This window comes from Saccostrea cucullata, unplaced genomic scaffold (assembly GCF_032062105.1).
Source record: "Saccostrea cucullata isolate Sc308-1 unplaced genomic scaffold, CSIRO_AGI_Scuc_v1 ctg2928, whole genome shotgun sequence".
NCBI lineage: Eukaryota > Metazoa > Mollusca > Bivalvia > Ostreida > Ostreidae > Saccostrea > Saccostrea cuccullata.
Genome location: NW_026934768.1, coordinates 1 through 11,196, shown reverse-complemented (window position 1 = coordinate 11,196; position 11,196 = coordinate 1). Strand labels below are relative to the sequence as shown.

General features: G+C 31.9%; 1 protein-coding gene across 1 annotated transcript; it reads right to left on the bottom strand.

Annotated features, from left to right (window-relative positions):
* Positions 1 to 1,815: 1,815 nt before the first annotated feature.
* LOC134241316 (C-type lectin domain family 4 member M-like) lies at positions 1,816 to 10,318 on the bottom strand (the record flags this gene model as incomplete). The annotated part of the gene is made up of 6 exons (XM_062723379.1): positions 1,816 to 2,112; positions 2,628 to 2,703; positions 2,803 to 2,882; positions 6,196 to 6,258; positions 6,419 to 6,481; positions 10,256 to 10,318. Coding segments are annotated over 6 exons (599 nt in total), but the record flags the coding sequence as incomplete, so codon positions are not given.
* Between the last annotated feature and the right edge of the window lie 878 nt (positions 10,319 to 11,196).

Here is an 11,196-nt window from a genome sequence, read left to right as displayed (position 1 = left end):
CACTGACAAAGAAAAAAACGTTTAAGCATAACTTTATAATTAAAATTTACTGGAGGCTCATGCTGGGAAGAAAGGTTGTTGACACAAGAAAGTGCAGTGATCTTGACCCAAGGTCTGTACTTCCTGTCCACAGCTCCAACGGAAGACCTACTCGTTGCTTTGCAACGAGCTCGGCTCTAGTTTATTTCTTTATTATTTATTGTTTATTTATATTAAAGCACCTGAAATTAGGATTATAGAATAATTTTAATGCAAGGAATAGATCGGAGGCATTCCGCATAAATTGTTCATCTTGCATTCACCATTCGTTCACCTTGCACTTTGCGCTCGCGTTCGCGCTCCGTTCGCGTTCTGCGTTCACCCACCGTTCACCGTTCACATATCGTTCACAAAGATGCGTTCAGCATTCGCACATCGTTCACTCACCGTTCGCTCTGCGTTCGTTCAGCGTTCGTTCACCGTTCGTTCACCGTCCAGGTAGAACGTTTCAGGGACTGCAGTTAACATTCTAATACGCAATCAGCAGAGGAGTCTTGTTAAACCAGGCATGGAGACCATAAACTGAAAACAGACTTTTGCCAAAATTTTGATTTCAATAACTTGTAATTTATAAAATATACAATATCTAAAATTTGCAGGTTTGTATAACATTCCAATTAAAACAAACATGTTATCAAAATAATTTCAACAGTTACATTGATTCCAAATTTTGATTGAAGTCTGTTCTCATTTTATGATATTAGGGCCATGCATTGATAACTGATAATGTGAATATATAATCTTCTTTCCTAATTTTATGAGGATCAGAATCAGCTTTTTAAGTGTTGTTTACATAAACATTTTTTATCATAAAAATCAATAAAAAATCATAATTTTATATTTTACTGAAAATTTTAATGAGTCAAACAAGTTCACATAAATATTTTTAACCGTAAAAATTGATAAAAATCATGATTTTATATTCTACAGAAAAATAGTTAATGTTCCAATCAAACTGAAAAACCTCAAATCGTACATGTAAGAAAATGAATGTTGTTAATCGTCAAAAGAAAGTTCAGATCTCTGTCATAACGAAGATTAATTTTGCCGTCTTCGTCCGAGTTGCATCGGCAGTCCCGGTTGCCAGTAATGAACTTTTACTATAAGCACTGACTTCTACAGTTGACTGTTTACTTGGACATTAAAACTGTATCATGCACGTAGGTACAGAATTGATAATAGACAAGAAAACCTTTCTTATGGTCATAGGTATTGTGATAGGGACACTTACATGTGAAAGTCGGGAGTTGAGAGTAGGGTGTTTGTCGTTTTCTTGAAGTACAACTTACATGTGCATTGAAATAAACCATTGTTTTCGTTTAATTAAATATTTGTATCGTAAAAGAGCTTCTGTACATTGTACTTTGCAAGTGTAAAAGTAAACTGTCAACTGTAAAAGTCAGCTATCCTGGTAAAAGTCTATTAGGGTGTGTGTTCTGTCTCTCATATGCTTTTGAAAATATATGAGACACCCAGAGTTTAACACATTGAATACGCCTGCGAAAAGTAAACTGCTTTTGTGACAAAGGCACGCGTTGTATTGTTTTTAATACTTACGTTTCCCCGGGTGTGTTAAATTGTTTAACTCTTTTCCGGCACTGAGTACGGACTAACAATACTGGTGAGTTGATTTTGCCTGTTCACATTTTTACTCTGAATAATATCCTGGATAATTTCATTGTTTTTTTTTCATGAATGAAAAATACTGAGAGGTAAATGGTAAATTATAGTTCCTACCAAAAACTTTATTTTACTAGTTTAGTTTAGTTTCACATTGCTGTTTCCCTTAGCGTCGTATGAAGTAAAGGCCATGCTGACCTCAATCTAAAGTTTTATTTAGTTTTCTTGTAGATGTAATAGTTTTCTTGCAGACATAATGGAATTTAAAATGACACGGATAATCATCCCACCGCCAGTTGTTCATCTTTTGAGCAACTACGCAGTTCTCATCTCTTCCTCCTCCTGGTTCGCCTACCCACCAAGGGCCATCAGTCACAATGGAACCTGTGGATTCATAAACATAGACTCCTTCTTGAAGCTTATCTGTTGCGCCAATCCACATGGTGGTAGAAGCTTAAAGCCAAAAAAAATATATATACATATATATATAAAGAATTTTAATTCTTCTTTTCTGTTATGTCTAATTTACTTCTATTGCTGCCGTTGATGTATATTTACTTTCCTCTTCAGGAGAGATGATGTAAACAAAAATATGGATGCCTGGATTGTTTCAAGCCCGAACTTCTACATCTACATTTGACCTTTTTTGGTTGTAAACGATTTTCGGATGATTTTCTTTTCAAATTTGATTAAATGAAAATTTTTAAGATATTTAATTTTGTATTAATTTTCTGTTACCATCCTTATTAATCAATGCAATATTTTGTCACTTAAAGTCCCAATAATTTGAAACTTCGAATGAAATATTAAACATCTAAGCGGTAAAAATATTACTCTTTATTAGTTTGACTTAATTTCTTCCTTATAGTATTTGATAAAATGTTGTTTCATCCTCTGTCCTTAAGTCAGATATTTCATGGTGTAAAGATGACGTAGTGTTATAAAGAATTAGAAAGAGAAATGCTGACCTCTCGACTTTGTAAAAGACTTTTCCTCTGGGCTTAAATCTTCAAGGATGTAAGCGCTGTCTCTAGCACAAACACGCTTTGAATAAACATTTGAAACTGTGTTAACCATCTAATCAATATAGAATATAATACAAGATTTCGAATGATTTTTAAACATCATTTTTATTTTACTCACTTGTGCTTCACTAAATGTTGCAGTGGCATTAGAAAATAAATAACAGTTATTTTCCAGAGGAACCCAAACATCAGGGCAACCTATTCAGTGTACAAAAAAAATGGGACAATGCATTTTGTAAGTCTCAACAAATTATTTTTGCATGAAGCAATTTATAATCAGTAAATCGGAACTAGAATGGCCCCTTTAGGTGTGTTATTACAATGTGTTCTTTACAAAAAATACTATACTATAAAAGTAAATAAATACCATAATTAATTTTTATCAATTAATGATATTATCTTATTTAACCCGCATAAAAAGTATGCCTACGCATCAAAATGAATTCTGACAATTTACAGATTATTCTGTATCGTAATTGTAAAATCACGGAAAAGTAGGCATTATTTAAAGATATGTGAACCTGACAAAATTATAATTAGAAAATATGGCTATCAACAGATAGAGGAGAAATTCCTTGATCAAAAAAACAACAGTTTTGATATATGTAAATGAGTTCATTTCCATGGCAACATTCCCTGAAGATGACCATGTTTAAAAAGATTAAAGCTATTCAGAAAATTACACTAAAATCAAGTCACAAAAAACTTATTAATTGCAGTTCAAATTAATTTATTTGCCCCAATATGTAAGATTAGGTCATTAACTCACTATTCTTATTTTCCATTTAAATATGATATCTAATAAGCACATGATTACAGCCTGAATTTTACCTGGCCTCTTAAAATTTGCCTATTTTTTCTCAACCTTGACTATAAATATATATGTATATAAAATCACACTTGATGTAATTAGAAATTTTATTTTCCAATTCCATTTGAAAGACGTGTAGTTTAGCTTTGTGAATGAGGAGAAAAATTGGTAAGTAAATGCATGAAAAAAATAATATGATATTCTGAATGTTCTCAGGCTTTTTTTCAAAAACTGTCCGTAAAGCACATTTATCTAGTAATAATTGATAAAAAAATCAATCCACAAATTATTCAGTTTAATTTTAGATATATAACATTAAAAAAAATCATACTTGTTCATTATTTCTAATAAGCACATAATTACAGTATGAATCACCTCTGGCCTCTTTAAAATTGCCTATTTTATCTCAGCTTTGACAATAAAAATGTTATAAAAACAAACTTTATATAATTGAAAAATTTATGTTTCAATTCCATTTAAAAAAAACAGTGATGTATAGCTACGTGAATGTAGCAAGAAAATAGAATGCACATAATTACATGTAATTAAACATAACCATATTTTCGGCGTATAAAGCTTTTTCCTTGTAAATGTATTGTTGCGTCTTCTCTACAACACATGGAGTCGCAAAACGGTTCTATGGTATGTCGTAAATTCTTGGGTTCGGTTTTATAGCCAAACAGCCAAAATTAGTATAATTCATGCGATGTTGATTCAATTTGGTTTTATTTTACTATGAAATTACTGTTTAAGATCCTTAAAACTTGTGTTTTAGTTGAGTCATATGTTCTATGGTTACGACATTGACGGTCCCATCTTCTGCAGTTCGAGTTGCCCGGTGGGTTCAAAATTGTCAGGTTCACATATCCTTGTGTAAAAAATCATCTATTGTTTTTACATGTAAAGTGTTTAGCAATGGTAAGACAAATTGTCAATATAAAAGCATAAATATTAATATCTAATGTTGGATGTTATTCGCCTGATTTTTGCTACCTGTTTATCTTCGTCGAACCAGTGGCCCAAACATTCAATTTGATAAGTACATGTATTTTTTTTCTTCTTACATTATACTTGAGAAATTCATTCATTTCAAATATACCTGTGAAAAAAATTATAGAGAATTGCAGATTCTCGATTATTTCCTTTTTTCATATATTGTTTAAATCTATAAGATGTATGTCTTGCAAGAAAGGGGCTGACTGGAAAACATTGAAATGAATTTTTTAATATACATGCATGATTCCAAAATTAAGAATAAATGTTTTTTTTTGAAAGTTTAATAGTTATATATGTAAGACTCCAAAGTGCGATGGTGACGCCAAAGTCCGATGGTGTCGCCAAACCCCGATGGTCTGCGCCAAACTCCGATGGCTCGCTGTCTTTCCGGTTGCCAAAGCCCGACGGTCACGCCAAAGCCCGATGGCTCGTTTCCTGGGAGACACGTTGCGCTAAAGTGCGATGGTCTGACACGCCAAAGTCCGATGGTGCGGATGAACAATCAACGTTTATGACGTCACAATAATCCGACGTCAATCCTTGACGCCGTTGTCCTTCATTCAAAAGCCATAATTTCTAAATTCGTCCTCGAATTCAATTTTATTGATTTTCCTTATTACTTGCAATTTCCAGGGATATTAGGGTTAGTCCTAGCACAACACTCGAGTGATTAAGTTAAGTCATTGTATTGCACAACCCGAGAGATTTAGAGTTAGTCCTCGCACACTATAGTCGAATGATTAGGGTTAGTCTTGCACCCACCCAAGATATCTAGGTTATTGTTAATGCACACTTTTCGAGCGTTTAGGGTTAATATCGCACCTATCTGAGAAATAAGGGCTAGTTTTTGCATTTATCTATTTATACTTATTTTTAAGACCTTGGCATGGTGCTGCATTGAGGTATGACGCAGTGGTACTACATGTATGACGTCATAAACGTTAATTGTTTTCCTCACCATCAGATTTTGGCGTGTCGAACCATCGGGGTTCGGCGCAGACCATCGGACTTTGGCGTGACATCGGACTTTGGAGTCCCATCGCACATTGGAGTCCTACATATATATTTAATATGTAAAAAATAATCAGTTTTTAAAACTTATTATTTTCTTTTTTTTAAAAAAGATAGGTTTTAATAGCCAGGGCATGATATTTGGACAATCCACTTTAAATAAGACTGCTATTGATTTTGAGGTCAAAAAATTTAAATATCGCATTCAGTATTTTTATTTCTCCGTTTGCTTTTGCTATCAAACTTTTTTTTAAATGTAAAGATTACAATTATCCACTCTTTAAACTTAAAACTGAACACTCAGGGCAAAAAATCTAAATGTTATTTACCTCTTTATATAATTTTAATTAGTTCTTCTATCTTCTTTTTATTCTAATGCAGAAAATACAATTTCACTGAATATTTTATTTTTTATTTTTACCAATTTTTATTTTTCAACAATTTACCTTAAAAACATACTTAAAGCCGGTTTTGTTAAAACTATAAAATATATCAAGATAAATGAATCTGTCTAACGTTAAAAAATAAAATAGGAAGGTTTTTTGCTTTAAAAATAATAGAAGTAAAACACGTAGTTGTCGCTTCTTGTTTCAACATATGCACACATGTACTTATACAATATTCTTTGTGGTATAGAAGATAAAACACTTTTTTCAAGTTTTTTTGAATTTACAGTTATCCCAGTTATCCCACCTTTACAGTTTTGAAGTTTTTCTTGCTGGCTGTTCATTTGCTTCTGTAACAACTGTTCTTTGTCTATGAGAAGAAACATTAACAGATTGCACATCCTACACGTCCTTGATCTGTATGCAGTTTATTAATCTTTAGTTTAAACTTATCACGACTGTATTTATGTGCAACATAATAAATGAATATCTTAATTTAAAAGATTTAAAGACACATATAAAGTAAATACTGGAGAGATTGGCGTTCTTTTCCCGTAGACTGCTCACTTCCAGTCGTAAAATCTTTTCCCATTCTGACAAAAAGATAAAATATAAAAACTCATCTAAGATATAAATGGAAAATATTGCCATTAATATCATTTATTTCAATATGATTGGTATCACTTTTGGCAAATACCAATTATTAGGTTTAATGTGATGTTTATGGCCACATTAAGGATACGTTTTCTTGATATTGCTTTGAAAAACAATAACATGGAGATATAATATTATTATACTCAACTTGATTGATTAATTGATTGTATGTTGTTTAACGTCCCTCTCGAGAATTTTTCACTCATATGAAGACGCCACCACTTGCCGGTGGAGAGCTACAAATTATGTCCTATACTCGGCACTGAGGGCCATTGAGCAGTGAAACATGTTTTATACGGTCTCATCCGAGGGACCAGTCTCTACCTCCCATTGTGGGATTCGAACCCGCTACGTAAGGATCGACTCCTTACCTTGCTACTCTAGAGCAGACGCTCTAACCACTGAAACAATCAGGCGACTACCAACTTGAAATGCAGGGGGTTCTATAGTGATAGGGGTGTTCGTTTGTCCGTCTAGCTGTACGTCCGTTAGTTTCACTTAAGGGTATTTTATATCTTATATCCTCTAAAAACACTGAATGAAATTTAATGATATTTTCATAGAATTTTTTCTGGATAATGTCATTGTGCACCTCTTTTTTCACTTTTTAATCGGACACATATTTTTTGTTTACTACCTAAGCAAAAAAAAAAAAAAAAAAAAAAAAAACAATGGAGACTGCAATTCTTTTTAATAATATTGAAGGGGATTTGTCTCTTATCCGCAACTTTTTTTTATATCTCTGAAATGATTTGATTGATGGTTTCACCGATTCTTTATTATATGTACGTAGTTTCTTTGTAAAACTCTAATTTTACTTTGACACTTTTTGGGAATCGAAAAGCAAAATATGTATCTTACCATTCTAAGTATATTTGGGATAGGTGATATCGTTTTGTAAGCGCAATACTTACAGTACCCATAGTTCTAACTTACATTTGAAGTTTATCAGTCAACATTATTTTAATTCGTGCCGAATGGAAAAATGGTGTATATTTTGCTTATTTTCGTAGCATCCATATAACATGAATATCAGATATTGAAAATTTCTGCTCAATGCATTTAAGAACTGGAATTTTCCTTGGAAAGAACATTTAAAAAAAACCCGGAATGTTCTTAGGAAAGCATGTTTTAGAAAATCGGAATGTTTCACCTGCTTTGTAGTTTCATTAAAGATATAAATAAATCTTACAGTGGCCAGTGTTTCTTTTATTTATTGTTAGCATATTAGTTCATGCATTTGTCTGCAAAGAAAAAAAATACTATCCACCAAAAGTATAGACTGCTATAGAATCGGAGAAAAAATGTTACATCCTAAACGTCAAATGAATAATTAAGGGGGCCGACTGTTTTTCTATAGCGCAATATATCGCCCATCACAGTAAAATGAAGGGTATTTACTGTTTCAAAACAACTTTTTTCACTTGATTAATAAAACTAAAGAAAATTAAGAAGTTAAGGGTCGAAAAATTTATTATAATTTGAAAAAAAAAAAAAATGCTTTTTAAGGTGTATTTCAAACTGACAGGTAGATTGGCTTCGTAATAGTGTGTTTTTGACGTTAGATAACGTGACGCTCGTAAAGATGAGGTAATAAAAATGTTATATAAGTAATAAATATATTCTCTTGAAATTTAAAACATAGGATTTTGATAATCTCTCCGTCATAATTATAATTTTTTGTGTGAAACCTTTGTATACGTCACATTTTGTAGTACTCTATAAAAACAAGGAAATTCGTCATTTTTGGTATTTTGAGATGGCCTCTCTGGAAAAAAGGCGGTAGAATTTTGCGGTTCTTATTTATAATGTACAATATAGTATTACTCATCAAAAAATATAGTTTGAGCAAAAAGTCTATAGTTGTTTTTGTATAATTTTCTTTAAAGTGCAAAAAATAGGCACATTTCCGTGTAATCCTATAGTAAATGTACCTGTATTTTGAGACGGTCCCTTAAAAATACCTGAGCGGTAGATTTTCCCCAAACTTTGCATGTACACTAAAGTTCACGTAAGTTGTATATGGTAAAAAATGAATAGATTCAAGAGTTTTTTACACAGTAAAACCCCATTCGGCCCCCTTAAATTAGAAATAACGTTGATCATTTTATTCATACGTATTTCCAACAATATCCAACAAAAGAGATTTTTGTCCGTCTTTACTGCAGTCTATACGATTTACTGCAGAATATCGATCCCAAGGCATTTCCATAGTATTTAATAAATGTTTGTGATCACTGAATATCATTCGGTCTCAAAATAGAGTATCATGAGCTCATAAAATGATATAAATGCTATTTTTTTCAATTTTTTTGCAAAATAGGTCACAGGTCGAGTTCAAACAGATTGCAGCGCTGATATATTTGCTAATGTCTCATGATAAACCATGTACAGCTGTACCCATTCAATTGCAAAAACTCACCTCTTAAATATCAAATGTATATCGTCACTAAAGCTATCTTTAAAAGTTGATCATTGGTCAAGGTCAAATGCCTCAAGATGAGTAATCAAAGTAATTTACAAATCCTATGTTGCCAAGCAATGCATAATCAAAATATAAAATCCACGACTCTAATAATTCACGATATATAGGTCGTGACAGACGGTCAGAAAGCTAGATAGACAGAAACAATGGAATGCGATACCTATAGTTGCTGCTCTACAGGCAACAAAAAATAATCAATTCGGAATATTTTTTCTACATAAGGTTCTCTCATTTAATGGGTCCTTGATTAAAACGCACTCCTTTGCTCACAGAATGACGAAAAATGATTCCTTTTGAGTTTGAAACTTTAAAGCAAAACATAACTTCGATATAGAAAATGTGGTTGAAGAACTGGGTTAGTTTTTATCAAATAAAAGATGTATTCACAATTTCAAAAGAGCCGACCAAAAGGAGATACATATAATTTCCGGAAAAAAATTGACATTTAGAAATCAATGTTTATAACTTGTTTTCAATGTATAAATGTCCATTTTACCCAATTGGTATTTAACACTAAAAGTTTTTCCAATAGTTTTTAATGTAAAGTTTTGTAAAGTTTTAAAATTGCATCTTTAGAAAAACCTTTCACGTTGGCCGAACAGCATTTTGTCCGTTAATGTGCCAAGTTCATCACGGACTTTGGCTTAGAAGACCTTATGAAATTGAGAGATTTTGGTTGGTTGGATGTAAGTTTAAGATAAAAATATTGAAGGGCATCCCTACTCTACAATCGATATTCACCAAAACAATTACAAAAAAGGAAACCTGACTTTGAAAATATGGTTCGCATTTACACCATTTATTCCTTTAGTCAGGATAGCTCAATTGATCTAAGTGCTGACGATTCACAGCGTCGGTATTATTTTTTTTTACTGTCTGGGATTTGAATCGACCTAGTGCCACACTTTTATAGTTTTAAAATTCGACTCTTCACAGACTATATTTTTTAAATAGGTTTGTGTATTTTCTTTCTATTATTAATCCAGTTACACTGTAGCATGCCCTTTTTACGATATTAGAAACACTAAAAAAGCAATCACTACAGATACTAAAGAATGATACTTCTAATTTTATTTTTAAAATATTAACAAGTTGGTGGGAAACTATAATTTATTTTCGTTTTACAAGATTCTTCTAATTTAGACAATAACAGAAGTGTTAGTGCGGAGCACAAATGTTCCTGGACATTATAAGAAAAAAAAAATATTTAAACACAATAACCACCTACCAGTTAAGTTTCCAATTTGTTCTTGCAAGCCAGATAATTCTTCTTTGAGGACCTGATTTTGTTCTATTTTAAAAATACAAATTCAGTTGATATCATTTCATACATAAGCCCCTTGAGGCAAGCTCAGAAAAAAATATTGCGTTTAAACGCAATGATTATTGCGTTCAATCGCAAATCTTTTCGTTTAATCGCAATAAGTATTGCGATTAAAAGCAAAACACTTTGCATTTAATTGCAAAAGATTGCAATTAAACGCAATAATATTTCGATTTCACGCAATAATTTTTGCGTTTAAATGCAATAATATTGCGTTTTAACTCAACAGTTCTTGCGTTTAATCGCATTTTTTTTTCGTTTAATCGCAATATTTTTTGCGTTGAATCGCAATAATTAATTGTTGCATTTAAATGCAATACTCTTTGCATTTTATCGCAATAATCCTTCCTTTAAAGATTTATTTTGCATTTAAACACAATGATTCAGTGCTGTAGTTTGAAATCAAACATTGGCTAGCCAAAAATTATTATGAATACTATGGTCTGATTCTTTAAAGAAGAACAGTTTGGTTATGTGTCTTGTTGCAAAATCTTGCAGTTTGTGAGATTTGAAATTTTACAATGGCATCCTAAGTAAACAACCAGAGTTTCTTATGCCTATTAGAATCCGACACTTTTTACGCAGCTATTAATCAATTCCTTAGGTATCACAGCAAATTAAGAATGCTTTAATGTTATTAATAGCCATATCAATTTGGTAGTACACATCGATCAGTATGTTTTCATTTGATTTATTTTTGATTTCATATGATTCCATCTCCTAGATTCTCGTGCTCTCGTGTTTACTGTATGTGATCAAAGGAAATGTTGTGAATATACATATACATAATATGTATATGTACATAAACATAAGTCTAAACATTTCATCAGTCGTTTCCTTAAGCC